This window comes from Camelus bactrianus, chromosome 9 (assembly GCF_048773025.1).
Source record: "Camelus bactrianus isolate YW-2024 breed Bactrian camel chromosome 9, ASM4877302v1, whole genome shotgun sequence".
NCBI lineage: Eukaryota > Metazoa > Chordata > Mammalia > Artiodactyla > Camelidae > Camelus > Camelus bactrianus.
In genome coordinates, this window is record NC_133547.1 from 43,787,986 (window position 1) to 43,805,265 (window position 17,280).

General features: G+C 49.8%; 1 protein-coding gene across 8 annotated transcripts in view; it reads right to left on the reverse strand.

The window, feature by feature from the left end:
- Nucleotides 1–687: 687 nt before the first annotated feature.
- Nucleotides 688–17,280, reverse strand: part of SYT6 (synaptotagmin 6) — a 57,508-nt gene continuing 40,915 nt past the window's right edge. For 3 of the 8 annotated variants that reach the window (XM_045506166.2, XM_074370228.1, XM_074370229.1), the window contains exons 4-7: nucleotides 12,895–13,015; nucleotides 8,945–9,116; nucleotides 7,623–7,773; nucleotides 688–2,291 (exon numbers count right to left, since the gene is read on the reverse strand). In XM_045506166.2, coding sequence (XP_045362122.2) covers nucleotides 2,220–2,291; nucleotides 7,623–7,773; nucleotides 8,945–9,116; nucleotides 12,895–13,015 — 516 coding nt within the window. In that variant the 3' untranslated portion in view covers nucleotides 688–2,219. Of the gene's footprint in view, nucleotides 2,292–3,918; nucleotides 3,988–7,622; nucleotides 7,774–8,944; nucleotides 9,117–12,894; nucleotides 13,016–17,280 lie in introns of all 8 variants that reach the window. The other 5 variants (XR_012509188.1, XR_012509189.1, XM_074370230.1 and 2 more) reach the window with 3 other exon arrangements.

The window sequence follows — 17,280 nt, forward strand, 5'->3', positions numbered from 1 at the left end:
GGTGTGGAGGCTGACCGTAATCTGCTCAGGAAATGACTTTCCAAAGCCACCGGGAGCCTCACCTGAGTGAGATGGCTGCTTGGACATAAGAGGAATGTCTAAGAGCAGTAACTTCCATGATTCTCGCTGATCACATTCCCTTCTCTAAAAGGTCAGAGTGATTGTCCTTATCTGTCTACAGGTTTGAAGATGACGGCTGGACATGCATTTTAAGCTCACTTTTGGAAGGACCCCCTCAATCTAATTTGTAGGCTCCTTATGACCCAGGAAACTCAGTTGTCCCCTTCATGGTTGTAGGACCCACAACAGCTACCCAATGATTGAGATGGCCACTGGGGTCATTCTAGTGTCAAGAAACAAAATGAAGTTCCTGGCCTGTTGGAAGTCTTGTCATGACCTTGGGTTTTTTCCTACTCTCAAGAGAACATCCAGCTGCAGGACCACTTGGCTGGGAAGGCTGATCAATCACAGGACATTTGGGGAGAAAACTTTATCTTTATACCAATGACACATTAGCTCCTAGCCTAAGGCTCAGTACAGGGGTCTGGGTTTATCTACATTTACTTTCTTTAAAGCAGAAAACCTCTTTTGTCACAATATCCTGTTACCTCCTGCCCAATCTGGTCATTTTTAGGACCAGTAGACACTACCCAAAGTTATATCAGCACAGAAACCTGATAACTTGGCTTAAAACGAGGGTTACTTTATTGAATTGCTGCTCTTGAAGAATAAAGAGTAAGTAAGGAAAGAGTAAGACACAAGGTGTGTGAACGGTTTTATGTTCTTGGGCCTCCATTGTTGAGAGAAGCAGTTCTTCAGCAGACTTGCCTCTTGCAAGTCACACACACGGCTCTGGAAACTGGCATTTCACAGCCACAAACTGAAGTGAGAACCCACCCCCACGCATCTACTCCTAGGGCTGTACAGACTGAGATGGGGCAAATCAACCTACTTACAAGGGGTTGGTGGGAAGGCCACTCTTAACAGAAACGTACGATTACAACACAGAATAGTTCAAACATTCTTTTTTCCTAATCTGAATTTGGCCTATGGTAGAGATCTAAAGGGAAAAGAACAAAAAACAAACAAACTTCTTCACTACCACTGAAACAAACACTTAAGTACTTAGTAATTTATAGAAATAAAGTTTAAGATGAACATTATCCCAGAGTCAAGGGGGCTGAAATAGACTTAAGCTGACTTGGTTTCAATCAGGAAGATACTCTTCCTAGAAAGATAGACTCCGCCCATCACTTGGGATTTCAAAACTCTCCATTCAGAAAAGAACATTTTATGCAGGTTTTTCTTTTTGATCTGTTCAGGCATTTTAAACAGCTTGCTTGATACTTCATGGAATTATAAAGCTATATATAATGCAGAAATCATTCTGGAACATATGTGCGTCCTCTTTTTTTTTTTTTTTTTCTTTCTCACAATGAAGGTTATTTTCAAGAACAAATATCCTGTTTTCAAACAAACGTGGTCATTAACCATGGTGTGTCAGAAAATATACGGCATGTTTCGTGTCAGTAGAATCATTCCTAAAGAAAGTAACTCAGTTTCCGTGAGGAATCGAGATATGGTCAATTCAGGGGGAAAGTCTGAGAGGAAGGGGAGCCCGGAGCCCTGCACGACCAGCTGAAGGTTAAGAGACACCTCGGAGCCTCATGGTTTCAACACGGGACCGGGAGTCAGCATCTCAGTTTATAGCACATCAGCAAAGAACTTCTGAGTCACAAGTAGCCTTTGTAAAAGCTCTTCACTAGACCTGCGCCTTCCCCACTGGCTCCTAGGAAAAGCAGCTGTAGCTCCGTCCCACTCCCTTCTGCTTGGGGGTAGAGGGGCTCGGTGGAGACACAAAATTTCAGAAACTCAAACCACCTCCCCCCAAAAGACTATTTTACATTGTATTTAATAGAACCCAGTGTCTGGGCTCTTCCCCTTTGTCTTTCTCTACTTTTTTTTTTTTTTCTTCTTCTTCTTGACAGCAGATCCATAAAAAGTGAAAAGACCACAAAAAACATCACCTTGGGAGACAGAAAAGACTAAGACAGCTCGGACCACAGGACAAGTGTCTTGGCCTTGACCTACACAGGGGCAGCTAAGTTTCTGGAGTGAGAGGCGTGCTGCCCCCGCCGCCGCACAACACTGTGTTTAGACGTTGAACAAGTGCAAAAAGAGCACTGCTGAGTCTGGTTTGTGTCGCCCGGCCGTGCAGCTCACGGTGTCGGAGGTGGTTTCGGAGACGGGCACGAGCTCTCGCTGTCGAAGCTGGCCGCCTGGCCCTGCCACTGCGGAGAGGAGAAAAAGCTGCTTATCCATTGCCAAGGGACCGGACATTTCAACTCTCCAGACTCATCCGGCCCATGCACTGAGTTCACCCTTTCCCGGCTTTTCATAAGCTTTCTTGAATTTTGCTGTTAGCCATGCAAAAACAAAAGGAAAACAGCTTCTGAGCTTCTGGTTTGGAAGACCTGATTTTTAAAAAAGACCTACTGCAGAGATAAGGGAAGCTTTCTTGCACGTGTGGAGTGCATGCGTGCGTGCGTGTTAATCAGGTGCTCTGGCTGGACCATTTCTGAGTGCTTCAGCCATTTTTCACACTGAAAATCAGAGGATGTTAACAGCAAAAGAGGCCGTCTGCAGAGTATGCCCTGACTGCCAAGAACCTGCGATCATGAATTATTAGCAATTTGTCTGGGAGCTGTTAGTACAGCTAAAACCCCGATATTGCTTCGGTGTTGGGCTCTCTTCTTCAGTCTCAGTGCTTCTTGAGGTCTTCACACCCAACTTGTGAAGGGGTGGGAGGTGCAAGGAGATGGAAACCCCCCTGCCATCCCCATGGGATGTCTCCACCCTTTTTCTCCTCACTCTCCTGTCTCACAGGCTGCTTCCCCCAGGCTGACTCTAACCCCTCAGTGAAGATGGTGATGTAATGAGGCGTAATGGGATGAGGAGAGGGCAGAGGATGGATGACCCTTCTTTAGGTTGAAAGGCATAGCTGGAGCAGTGTTTTCTGGGCAACGATCTGACCCTGTGAAAATTTCTGACCTGTCTAGGGGCTGTGTAACTTCAAAGCGAGTCAGTGTCCACTGCTCACTCTACCCTTTCTGTGAGCAGAGGAGACAGTATGCCCCTAGGTGCCTGCAGGACATGGCTCCGGGGAGAGAAGTTAAGTAGAGAGATAAGATGGCCTTTCTGACCCTGAAGTACAGGCCTTTCTATTTCTCGGCCTTTCTGACCCTGAAGTACAGGCCTTTCTATTTCTCGTGGGCTTTCAGGGTCTCCATGGGGGGTGATGGGGCTGAGGAGAAGCCTACTACGCATTTGGGCATATACAGGGTGGGGGGGGCACAGTCTCTCCCTCCTCCTCCCCCGCAACACAGCCTTTTCTAGACAGAGCCAAGCCATTTAAGGGTTAGACCATCCCATCCAGCCTATGGGAACCCACAACGCCGAGGAGAGACCCAGACCTACTGATTGCCTTCACCTTCCCGGATCTAAGGAAAGCCTCTATTACCCCTCCCCAGGCTCAGTTCTTCATGGTACATTAGTACCCCCTGAACAGGCCAACCCGCAGATCTTTACAGCCAAGCAAAGGCTGGACAATCAGGTAGTGATGACCACCATCACATGACCTAGGCCTGTGCAGTCTTAAAACGGAGACCCAGAGGCAGCCCTGGGCATCATCCAGGCTAGCTCTTGTTCTTGCAGATTGGAAAACAAAGATGCAGAGAAGTCAACGCACAGCTAGCTAGGAGCAGAGTTAGGATCTCAAACCAAGTCTCCTAACTCCATGCTCAGTGCTTCCTCCACTCTGTCCTGCTGCCACCTTCACACCTGGCCACACCAGGGGAAGGAGGAAGCACACAGTGGAGTCAGAAACCTAAGCTCTTTGGGTCCATACCAGGTACTTACTCCTAACTCCGGGTGGCAGTCTCTCTGCTTGCAGCATCCACGTGAATGAAATCACAACCGAGGGTTTCCCTGGTGAAATATTTTAGATAAATAAATGCCTGGTTGTTGAGCCCACTGTGACTTCTGACTCAAGTGTTGCTTAACCAGAAGGTGACATAAGGTGATTACTAATGCTTTCATTTAACAGATCTTTATTTTCGAAGTTCAACTTTTTCTCTTACAACCTTTAACGTCAGTGAAAGGTACATTGTAATGATTGGCTTCTCCCCTGGGTAAGCATGCCACTTAAACAGGCTTGACTGATAGGCCAATTCAGAGGAGAAAAAACGAAATGGCTACACAGAGCCCCCTCTTTTTTCTTTACATAATGGCTCAAAAAGAAGTCACATAGAGCATAATTGTTTATCCAGGACAAATGAGGAAGGCACGCTGGCTCCCCTGCTAGCCCCTGATTTTCCCTATGAAGATACACAAAGGGAGGAGATGGGGTTTGTGGACAGTGGGAAGGTGAATGACTCCTGCAGGCTTATCATGGAGGCTCTGAAATAGCAGAGAATTGGTCTCCAGCACACCAAGGAAGATGATTGTTCTGGGGTGGCTGTGTTCCATTGAGATCTTTTATTGTTCTGAAATGGGTCATTTTCCAACAGAGATCTAAAATCTATGGCAGATTTTCTGAATTTGGCCCTTCATAATAAAATGCCTTGGAGAAGATCGCTGGTCAACCTGGGCTGTGTGTGTGTGTGTGTGTGTGTGTGTGTGTGTGTGTGTTGACAGCCACGACATGCAGCACTGAGCAGGAGTGCTGAGAGGGAAGGGGCCACGGCTGCTACCGGGGAAGGATGCTCACTATGGCTTAATCAATTTTTATTCATGAAAAAAATCCCAGCAGGGAAAAATACCTTTTCAGTTAATTTGTTCTCTCAACCTGATTGTAAAACCCCAAACAAGCGAGCAAGTATGGTGTTTTCTGTTCTCATTAATAAAAAAGAAATGATTACAGCACTTGAAACTCCTCTAAAAAGGTACAATATAAATGCAGTGTGTTATAGATTCGATGCTGTTTCTCTTCCCGGGAGCAGGAGAAGAGATTTCCTTATGTCTCATACAAATAGGGGAAACAAATTCCCGGAGCAAAGCTCTTGCTCAACGTTCAGAACAGTACCAAAAAGAAGGCAGGATGTGAGCTCTAAGGACGACTGAGATGGTAAATATTCAAGTACGAGGCACCACATGAACACAAAGAGGGGTTACTTATTATTAGCCTGGTGGGTTTTTAGATGCATTTTTATAAAGGTGCTTAAACTGTGGTTGCTAAAAAGTGTAGGCACAAATTTTTACGAATTTGTACTGATGAAACGCTAAGTTGCCCAGATGAATGTCATTTTCAGCTTCTTCATACAGAGAAATGCCATCAGCTGAGCAGAAAATGGAAGGATACGGAGTGGGGGAGGGGCAGTCTCAGGAACTTGTGTGCAAGGTCGAGAAAAAAGTAAACCCAAAGGATATGAATCAATTTATTCTCTTTTCGTTTTCCATATGCTGTTACTTTCCCTTTTCTGTCTCATCAAATATTCATTTTCCAGGGCTTGATTCTACTTCATCTTCCTTTTGTAGTCTGGACTAGTGAGTTGGAGTTCTCAAAGAAACAGGCCTTGGAATCAATTATTTTGCTGAATTAGGTTGTATTTATCACGGAGAGCGATGCTGGGCCAAGTCTGGCCCCTCCGTGCTACTCTGCACCCCACCTCCAACTCCAGCCGCTGCCGATGGGTGACTCCAGTTTGCGTGGACAGGCTAGCCCGATCAGGGTGATGAGGTATTGCAGCTTCAAGATTAGAAAAGCGATGCAAGATGCGGGCTCACCTGCCACCCCTTGTCTGTCATTTAGGGTCAGTTTCCTAGAAGTGCAGAGATGGGAGGAGCCCACCCCCTCGTTTACCAACCAGGTGACTGAAGACCTGGTGGGGCGGTGAGTTGTCTGCGGCCCCGCAGCCCGTCACAGGCCTCTTAGCTCCCATTCCTTGCCCCTTTCTCATGCCATCCTGAACATTTAGTATACTTATCGTATTCTTAAGTATCTCCAAAGGTTTAAAAGGGGGGGAGGGGCCGTGCCCCTCCCTAGTTTGAATCTGCTGCGCAGTCGCTGAGGTGCTCGACGCTGCCTCTGCCCCCTAGCGGCCTCCTGTGTAGGTGGAGGCTGGCTGCGGTACCTCACCCACACCCTGCAGAGAGGGCCTTCCGGAAAAGAAGGGGCAGAGGCTCCCCTGGGGGAGGAGGGCCCAGGAGCTGAGGGACTGGCCTCGCTCATTAAAGATCCACAGCTGTGGTCAAATCAAGGCAACCACTAGACAGAAGCATGAGGCCTCAGACGAACAGCAGCTTTCTGTCTGGGCCTTACTCCTCCATGCTGGCCTCACTGGCCACAGGCAGGAACGTCACCCAGCACATGCCTACCTGGGGAGGCAGTTCTATAAGCCTGGACCCCCAGAGGCCTCTCTCCCACAGGATCCCCTGTGTCCACTGCCCTCAGCTGTCTCTCTTGAGACACCTGGCACTGCTGGAAACAGGTGGAAACAGGCTTGTCCACCCAGAGAAAGAAAAAGAGCCAGCAGGTCCTCTGGGTTTGCTGCCCACACCTTTTCCATGTCGCAGAACACGGGGAAGAGAAAGGGATTACTATTTTTAAGGTGACTCTGCTTTAAAGCTGAGGGGCCATGCAGTGTAAGGGTTAAAGCTTTATTTTTTTTTTTATTAGTACATTTTCCAAGTTAATACAATTCTCTGGACTTTCTGGCTTGAAGCCTATTAAAGTGAGTGAATGATCACTTGGCTTTCTAAGATGCAGACTGGGGTCTGAGATACTCAAAATGAGGTTAAAACTTGCCTGGCTACCCCTATGTCCCAACCCATTTGAGACAAAGCAGGCGGGTGGAGGGGGACCACCAAGGTGATAAATGGCTGGATGTTACACTGGCGGAGTTTGGTGGAGGCGGGGCAGTCTGTAAGTCTCACTGAAGGGAACATTTTCTTTGCAGCTGAGAGAGCAATAACTAGCTCAAGATTATACGGCAAGTGAGAAAGGGACAGTATTGGAGCCCAAGTCTCGGGACTCCCGGGCAGGGCTGCATCCAGTATGTCTCTGTCAGGATGCGGCCAGACGAACGTGTCACCTTGAAGCCACATTCTCTTCCCCAGCAATGGGGAGAACCAACATTCACCAGAGGAGGGTCCTGTCTCTGACCAGCTCTGTCCACGCAGTGAAAACTTCCGCAGGACAATCTGGCTAGAGCCTCAGGGAACATACTGCTTGGACAGGGGTAGAATTTCTTGCCAAGTTCTGATCTCATCCTCTTGGGGCTTTCTCCAAAAAGACTGACTTGGCCCAGGGGCTTTGTGAAAGCATTCTGGGCCTGGCACTGTGGCTGCTCGGAAGGCTTCCTCCAAGTTTTAATTTTCCATTTAGAACTCAGTGTTGGTTTCAATATACTCAGCATCAGAGGCTTTTGGTTGGGCAGCTTCCCACCGTCTTCCTCCATTTCTTTCCTGCCTGTTACACCCTGAGTGACAAGTGTGTGCCCCCAAACCCCTCCCAGCCCCCGGAAGGACCCCCGAAGGTGAGGTCTCGCAGCAGCCGACTGCCATTCTCCAGCCCACGCTGCCATGCTGCAAACATGCCAAGGGCCAAGCGCGACCTCACCCACCTCTTTGAAGGATTTCTTTACCTCCACCAAGGAGTGCCAGTGTGCGATGGGCTTCCGTGGGTACGCCAGCATCTCATTCCAGTGGTCCCTGCCCAGGCCCTCGGCGCTGATCCCCACACGACAGACTCCGATGATCTCGTTGTGGCCCACACTAAGGGAGAAACGAAGCACCTGGCACTGGTGACCAGACATACTCTCAGAAGGGGAGGTCCCAGAGGCTGGGCCTCAGCCCCACAGGTCTAACTCAGAAGGCTGAGCTCTGTACAGAGGTGCTGGACAGGGCCTTGGGGTGACAGTGGCAGTGAAACTTTGCCCAGCCTCTTTGGGTGGATATTGGACCCAGACAGATGAGCAACATGTTCTAAACTTGTTTGGAATCTCAGGAACTGTGGCAGACGGCCTGACTTTGGGGAGTGGGAGAGGGTAAATCTCTTCTTTTATTGGACTCAGTGAGCGCCTAAGACATCAGTGCTGTTTGGAAATAAATCAACCTGCTCTGAGTACGGTTTCTCCAAAACCAGCGGCTGTGATGTGATCTATTCACACAGCAAGAACATCAATCATCACTCACATTTGTTCACTGAGTGCCTACTATGCCTGAGAACTTGTGCTAAAGATGCTGGATTGAGGCTTTACTGCATGTTTTTTCCCCTCCTTCAGCTAAAGTGACAACTGGAGAGAGGGAGGAACAGTGGCTGGAGTAGTTGGAAAATGTGTTTGAGAGCCAACCTTGATGGGGTTTGGAAAGTGGAAGAGAAGAAGCATATCCAGGGAGGGGAAATCAAGTTGGACGGATCTGCTGAGGCCGGGTCTGGAAGTCCTTGAGCGTCCAGGAGATGAGCGTGGACAACAGGAGCCGTTGATTCTTGGGAAGGCCAGGTCCAGGAACAGAGTGGTCTTTTGGGAAAGTGTGCCTTTGGCATGTTTGCTGGGTTGGGGCAGGACTGATAAAGGCAGGGGTCAGCTAGGAGGCTGCACAGCCATCCCTACATGGGAGTGATAGCAGCAGTACAAATGGAGAGAATAGAGGGATTCTTAAGGACAGAGGCTAAGACTTGGGCCAGACAGAGGAATGGGAATAGTTGAGGGTGAATTCAGGGAAACTGATAGGGGTGGGGCAGCCCCTGATGGAAACGGGCCCGCTGGGAAGCAAGTTTGAGCTTCTGCTTTGGGGAAACCTGTGCTCCTCCTTGGGTAGAGCCAGATTCAAGGCCAGTGAGTGGCTGAGTCGTGAACCACAAGGTCCAAGGTCAAGGAGCCCTGTGCTGTATTGGAGTTGGGGTGAGGGGCAGGGAATTTTGGCCTCTGGTACCTGTACCTACCGATCGTAATCCATAACCGAGATAAGCAGGCTGACTTGATCCATATTCTCTGGGGGAATGTCAAAGATGATGGCCTCATTGTAGACGGGGTTAAGGGTGTTCTTCTTTATGGTGGTTTTCTTTTTCTTCAGTCTCCGCCCGTCACAAAGCAGGGACACTTTGACGTATGGATCTGTGCCAAGGGGGGCAGTGGGAAGGGAAGGGAGTGTGTTAAACAGGTGTCCTCAAACATCATGTGCCGCAGAGGCATGGAAGCCCCAGACCTACTGTTGTTCATCAGATGGTATCAGTGGGTTGTTAAAATAATTAAACCACCTTGTACTTACATTGCACACCTGTCTCTGAGGATGCTCCGTGCTTAATAAACACAGAGTCTTTAGGGACCTCAGGCTTCTTAGGAGAGTGCTTAATGGACTTTCACTATTGGGGAAGCTGGCCCAAATCAGACAGGACACCTGCCCATGAGTGTGCAGTTCACAGCCCTCAATCTCAGCTCCCCGGTGACCGGCTGGCTCCAAAGGGTGGCAAAGCTGGACAAGGGCACTCTCTTCCTTCCTTCCTTTCTTTCACCTACTTGGAGCATTTTCTCTGCAGGGGCCTTGTCAGCCTTATTAACAAAAGGATAAGGAAAGTAAAAATAGAATCGTTGACACCCAAGGAGTAGCAATGTGACAAAGTAAATGAACAGTGACAATCACGACGCTTTTTGGGTCCTCCCCACCTGACAACAGGATTATGGGTCTCCTTGTCCCATGAAGCTCACTCCATCTGGCATCAGGAAGGGGAGCATCTCTGCTTCCCCAGAAGCCATTTCCTGCCCACTCTGGGCAGCGGAGGAGGAGAGGGCTGTGGCCGGGGCAGTGAGTGTGGTGGCCTCCTGAGACTCAGGGTGGCCGGTTGGCATTTCATTACTCGGTGAGATCTTGGACTCCCTCCATCCCTCGAGGAGATGTCTTTTTAACTGAAGCTCGACGTGCCTCCCATTTCTGGTCTTTCTTTAGTTTTCTGAACGAGTAATTTCATGGTCATCTTTCTAGCCTGAAATTTTCTACTCATCCAAGTGAAGTGACACCTATTGTGTCTCATAGCACAGGTGTCTCGGTCACCACCATAATTGTTATTTATGGTGCACAGCTCAAGAAATGGGAGGGCTACTTGTAGGTAATAACAGCTTTTGAGACACTGATGTGCTGAGACACCTTCTTGCCCAGAAGCCAGGGCTCCTGTGAATCTGTCAGGAGGTGCGGGCCAAGCAGCAGCTCCCGGCTCCCCAAGGCACTGGCGTATGGTTCTATCTCCTGGGCACCCAAGTGCCCACTAGGCCCTTGTGCTCCCGGGAGACTTGTTCAGATGGCAGATGAGGCGCACAACCTTGGGGTAGCTACAGAGAACTGTGACACTTGATGAGAAGCTCAAGCCTTAAAGGCATTTCTGTAGACACCCAAGTGAGCCACTGACTAACCAATGTGACAGCTGCAGCTGTGCCTTAGCCAAGGGGGCATCGGGTTTATGGGAGGCCAGGAGAGACCATGAGGTGTGCAATCACCCTGCTGTCTCTGACTACCCATTTGCAAGGGCTCTCTCTTGGGGGGACGTTCAGTAAGAAGGAAGGAGTCCCCACAACTTCTCCCCAGTTTCCGCAGGCTCCATTCTCTATAGCTACGCCCTAGACAGTGTTCAAGTCCAAGATCTCCCATTAGCATGGCAACCTCTACACTCCTTAAGAGTGAACATTGCCTTGGAAAGTGTCTTCAGACTCCAAAGTTTACATCTGTAACTACTAGACTCAAAGCAGGACAGAGCAGATGTGGCAGAGAGGGTGGGTTTATGCACTCACCACCCCTTTGGGGTGTACTGATCCTTGTTATTATCTTGTATTATTTTTGTTGTCATGGTTCCAGTGGCTAGACTTAGAGAATTGATTCACAGCTAGTTTAGATCAAGGAGAACAGGAAGACCATTGGTTTTAGAAGTCAAGGTCATATAAATCAGAAACAGGCAATTAATGAGCTCCATTCACCCCCTAGGTTAGTCCAACATCAAAGGAGGCTGAGCTGGAGGCAACCTTAAACTTACCCTCCAAAACAGGAGATTTAGTTTAAAAGGCCCCTAGCATCATGCTATGACAAGGTTCCTTATGCTATAAATCCATTCATTCATTCATCATTCAATACATATTTATTCAATGCTGATTGCGTTCCATGCACTGTTCCATACACTTGCTTATATCAGCGAACAAAATAGACAGAAATCCCTGACAAAGAGAGGACCACTGAATCTACAGAATCTAGCTGAGATTTAATATCAGATTCGCAGGTAGAAAAGAGAGGCAATTGTGAGAGGGAGGTAAGACCTTAGAATGAGAAAACTCTCTCACCCTCAACCCTCTGATTTACTATTACCTCCATGACTTTGCCACAAGCTCTCTCTAGCATCAATTTAATTACACCAGAGAAGATAGTGTGGGGACTTGGGCACAAAATCCTATTTCCTCCAGCAGTCTGGAGAGTCCTCAGTGAATTTCCGTCCCTGCATACACTTATTTTAATATTAAAATGAAATCTACATCAGTTGTATTTTTGGAGGAAGCCAGCTTGCTGCTGCCTAAGTGCTTTGCACGTGTCGGAAGAGGTTCTTTAAGCTCCTCACCATGTCCCAATGTGTGATGGCAGCTCCAGTGGAAGGAGAGGCATGAGGACAGGTGTTTTCTGGGGCAGCTTTTGGCCTGGAAGGCGTGAGTGCTGCAGAGAGACCATGGGGACTGGGAGCAGAGGCTCTGAGTGATTCAAAGCCACCACAAATACACCTTACTTCAGCGTTTCTTGACCACCCTTCCCTGAAACCTCATTTTTCGAGGCCTAATATCTGATCTTCTTCCAATTGTACTTGGCCTGGGCCCAAGATGTTTTCAGCTGGACTGTCACCTTTTTATGGCAACTGTGATTATACCAAGGAGTCTTCTGGGAAAGAATTAATGAATAAAAGGAAAAATCTTACATATACTCCCAGCCAAGTTCAGAGGCACCTCTGGAGTGGATTTACATTGGTCATCGGAATCTTCAGAAGAGCCTCTTGGGTAGGGGTCTAGGGAAACAAACCTAGCCTTTCCCTGCCTTTGCTACCCCGAGTGAAGCCCAGGCTGTTCAGCGTGTCTGGCTTTGGGATGCCTTCCACCCCAGTTCACTTCTTGGGCTATGAGAAAGGGGGCTCCTGGGACTCCTCTGTTACAGCAAAACTCAAAAACCTTCTCTGACAACGACTTGCAAAATCGTGGAAAATGATCAAACCTCTCATGCTGTATCCAGCCTGCAGGCTCTGAGGCTGCGTGCAAGCCAGTGTCTCCCCAGTTGCTAGAACAGGATTTGTTGCTTCCACTGTATATAGCGGCTCTCCTAGTGCTGACGCAGAGGCCCAGAGCCCTGCAGGAAAACCTCAGATACAAATGCACTTTGCTTTTCAGTGGCTCTGTTCCTTTGACTTCGTCTGCAGGGCTGCCGCAGGGCTGCATGGACTTACAAACACTAGACACTCCAACTTGACCTGACCCTTAGAAGTCCTGAGGCTTCACATAAACTAGAAAGATTTCCCTTAATTTTCTTCTGTTTATTCTTCTTCTCTCCCTCCTCGAAGAGAAAGAACGATAGTATCAGCTAATATCTTAAGAGAGCTCATCATGTTTTTTGCATATTTTTAAACACTGATACGAATTAACTCATTTATTTTTAAAACAACCTGTGTAAATAATTTTTTTTCCGATCAGGAAACCAAAGCATTATACAGTAAGGATGTGGCAAAACTGGGATTCAAAGCCAGGCCGTTTGCTTGCAGGGCTGGTGCCCCTATTCTAAGAATACCAGCAATTGTTCCCCCTTCTCTCTGAACATCTCTGTAGATGCTAATGTCTGGGCTGCTGGGAGGCCACGTGGCAGGCACTTGGGTGGGAGAGGTACCTGAATAGCCTGTGATGTCCATCGCCTTAAGGTTCCGACATTTGATCACGGTGAGGGTGAGCCTGCCTGCCGTGGGCAGGTAGCAGAGAGAGAACATGATCTCTCCCAAATCCACACTTTCCTGCAAAGAAGCAGAGAAGAGGGCAGATGAGGGATACGCAACTCCTGGGCAGCTGCAGGGCCACTCCGGGGCCCAGGAGAAGGCCCTTCGTGTCAGAGTGCCATGTCTGTAAGACCTCAGGGTCTGGCCTCCGTGCTAGGAGTAACTGGGTATAAAAGGCAAGGAAACAATTTCAGCTCTTCAGTAGAATCTGTCCCCTTCAGTATTCCATCTCAGTTCTGATCAGACTCTGGTCCAATCCTCACCCTCCTGCTTTGACCTCACCTGCCCTACCTACGCCTCTTGGCTGCAGCCTCCAGACCCTGTGTGGCCCAGTCCTATTCTCCTCCAACTCATCCTTCTCAGTCACTGGCCCTCTGGACATCCTGTCCTGCCTGGCCTGTGGTCATGACAGTGTTGTGTACAAGAGGCTCTCGGTCATCAGGGGGTCGCCTCTCCCTGCAGATCTGCTTCTAGCCCTCCGCTCAGTCATTCATCACCAGTCCCTCTGCCCTGGCAGTTTCCTTGCCTCTCCTGAAACACACCTAGCACTCCAATTCCCAGCCTTCAGCTAAAAGCACAGGGAATCAGGACCTACCCAGGACATGCTGCCGACCAAGGAGATGTATGCTCGCCACTCCACGTTTGTGCCAGGTCTTGGAACCACTTTGTCCTTAAATGTGGTCATCCTTCAAAAATGAACCCAGCATGGAGCACACACTCTGCCGCCTCTCCTGCCCCCAGAAGCATCAAGGACAGGGATCCCAATTCTAGGGAGTTTCTGAGCAGCAGGAAATAAGAAAACTTCAGAGGTGGTAAGCACGTCCGGCTGTTGAATGAAACAGCACACTGCTGGCCGCCTCCTCTTCCCGCTCCCCACCTGATGGAGGAGGGTGCTTTCACTGCAAAACCTCTCCTTCAGGCTCTGAGACTGATGTGGGACGTCAAGACATGGAGATGTTTCCTCCCTTAAAGCCCACAGCCCCAGGGTGGAAGAGGAGGAGGTCAGGATTTGGGTGGCTCTGCTTTCAGATGGGGACATGTGTTCATTTATTCATTCATTCAGTCAACAAATATTAATTGAGCCCCTGCTATGTGCTGAGTGTTGCTGTGTATGCTGGAGATACAGAAAAGAACAAAATAGACAAAAATCGCTGCCCTCATGGAGCTTACATTTTACGAGGACAAAGGATGAGAGAGAAAGTAAGTCAGTTAGATAGTAAAAAGGATCAAGGAGAAAAAAAGGCATGGAAAGAGGCTAGGAAATGCTGGGGAAGGCCATGGTTGTTGAAATTTTAGACAGGCTGGCTGGGGAGGCCTCCCCGAAGAGGTGACTTCTGAGAAAGAGAGAAGTCAAGGGTGACACCAAGGTGTTTGTCCCTTCTCCTCAAAGAACCTCCCTCAACTGGGGACTCTCAGAGAAACGTCATACTTAGCCCCACCTGGAGAATAATCCCCCCACCCTTTCCAGAGCATGTGGTCCCAACAGCCTCCTCTAGATGGCACTGATACCCACCCTTTCCCTAGCCCAAGACTGATCCTTTTCTTACCCACCCCTCCAATCAAATCCCAGGACTAGGAGAAGAGGAATCCTCTCAGTTCCCTGGGCGTGGGAAGTGGGGTGTAGGGGTATGGCGGAATGCCATCTGGCTGGGGCAGAGCTGGACACACCGCAGACAAAGCCACCCCCCCACTCCCCCACCCCCAGCTCACAGAGCCAGCGAGCGGAGACCAACACCCACGAGCTCCTGTGCCCCGCAAAGCTCTCCCATTTCCACCTTGGGGGGTCGCAGCAACTGTGAGAGGCAGGGAATATCGTCATTAGTCCCTCCACCTCACAGACAAGAACTCAGGGTTGAAACTCCAGGGTAAAGCTCAGGGGTAAAGCTCAGGGGTAAAGCCCCGCCCAGGCTTGCGCAGTTGGTGGGAGGCGCAGTGGGTGGGAGGCGCAGCCGGAGTCTGACCCTTAGGAGAGCAACGCCCTCCACGCTCACCTCAGGAGCTTCTCAAGGTAACCCTGGGGCCTCTAAACTTTAGATCACAATTTCACCTTTCCTTGTGTTTGTATTTACTGAGACCTGCTAGAAGTTCCATGTTTTGCGGGGTGTGTGCTGTCCCCCTGTCGACGCGCACGCAGCCTGGGGTTGGGGTGGGGGGTAACCAGTTAAAAGAAAGTGCCAGAACCCCCATTTCCCTCAGGCGCGTCTCCTGTCTTCCGAGCCCCTGGTCCAGGGAGAGAGACACAGGAAAAGGCCCCTGACGTGCTGTCGTGGGAGCCGGACTGTCCCCTCACGCGGCGGGGGTCCGTCCGCGGTGCACTGGCTGAATGTTGCGTTCCCGGCGGAGGCATCGAGGCCCAAGAAAGCCCCCAGCTCCCTTTATTTAGTTGTAACCCTCCAAGGTTACATCCTGCCCAAAGTTAAAGAAACCCTTTCAGACTCAACAACAGCAATAAGAACTAACGTTACTGCGGGCACACCAGGTGCCAAGTCCTTTGCTAAATTATCTCAAGTCTCACCTCAGCCTGGAGAGGTAGGTGCACACAGGAGGAAGTGACTGCTTCATGAAGTCAAGCAACCTGCCCAGGGTTGCGCAACTCTCAAGGGCTCTGGTGCCAGACTTTCATAGACCAGTGCTGCTGCTCCAGTGCTCTCAGTGGCTCCCTCTGTTTGGCTTCCGGAATCAAGGCTCATCTTCCTAGTTTGCATTCAGGACCCTAAACAATCGGGCCCTCTCTTACCTCCTCACCTGTGTATTTCTCTCTATTCCTCCATGCCAACCCCCTGCTCCACATGGCCCGTGTATCTTTGGTCCCTTTGGCCAAAAGGCTTCCTCCTCTTATCCTTCCTTGGACAACCCCAGGCATCTTGTAGGGCCCAGGGTCATGTTCCCCACAGGGATCCTCGTCCAGGATCCAGACCACAGAGAGCATCTCTCCCCTACATTCTTGCAACACTTTTTGCCCCTGAGCTGCTCACAGATATTACCAAATCCTCGCTTTGCTGTAGTTGTGCCTTCCTGTAGCATCCAGGGACTGGAGGCCCCTCTGGGGCAGGGGCTTTGCTCTACACCACTGTGCGTCAGAGGTACCCAGTAGCACAAGAGGAGACACACAGATGCTGGAGAAACAGAGGGTTACATTTTAGTCAGAAGAACCCTTGAGAGGGTCATTCTCCATATCAGTGTTAGGATCAAGTTAGGGCCCTGGGAAGGAATTTAGAAGCTCCTACAGCCCCTCTGAGAGGGAGGGAACAAAAGGCTGCTGTCACTGGGTCCCTACATGGGGCTTCCCACGTGGCCACCTGGCAGATGCAGAGACGAGCCTTCAGAGGCTGTCTTATTTCAGGAAGTCTAAGTTGATTTGTTTGTGACCTTGGGAGACTTGCCTGGGGATGTGGGCAATCCTTTAAGGCAAACAGAATCACCTGTGGCTCCATGAGGTGCTCTCAAGGATGTCTTCCTCCAGGGAGAGCACCCACCTAACGGTACCCCTTCTTTTCTCGATAGAACTATGGCAACTGTGGGCATGCTCAGTGCTGAGTCTGCAGTGTGGTTTGGAACCCCCACCCTCATCCTGGTCCCTGCTTTCAACAGTGAGCTCCATCCTCCATCACTGGGCCTGAACAGGCCAGGGAGTGGGCCAAGATCCCACTATGACTTGGAGGCAGAGAGGAAACAGGGGTTGGGGGGCCGGAAGCCCAGTCCCAGGACCTTGTGCTGTGGGTGATTGGGTCTCTTTGGACCTGACAGAGAGATGGCTGCTCTTGGTTCAGTGGCTCAAGGGGGATATTAACTCCCCTGCACGCGTAGGCAGCAGAAGACTGGGTTATTTGATAAAGGAAAATAAATAGGTTCCTTTTGAGTAAATAGAGAGATGGGGCTAAGCAAACAGAGAGTTGACATCTCCTGGTAGCCACCTTCCTCTCTCGAAAGCCAGGCCCAGCTCAGCCCCACAGGCAGCCTGGCCAGGTCCTCTCTGCACCATTGCCTATCTGAGGAGGTTCCAGCCTCAGATCTTGTGCATCTTGCCTGCCTTTTATCCTCACTAGGGATGTCTGAGACTTTGGCTTTAATAAAACCAGGGGTGACCAGAGGCTGCGGAACAGCCAGCGTGTTATTGCTTTCATCTTCACCCTCCATCTGGGGAGGCCGCCGTAGGGCCCCTGGCTGGTAATGAGCTCTCTGGTGCTGGAGAGGTCACTGCTGGCCAGAAAGCTGCAGAATCCAACGTGGCCCTCTCTGCTGCTAACCGGGGGGCTGATGGGGGAATACGAGCACAGTAGTAG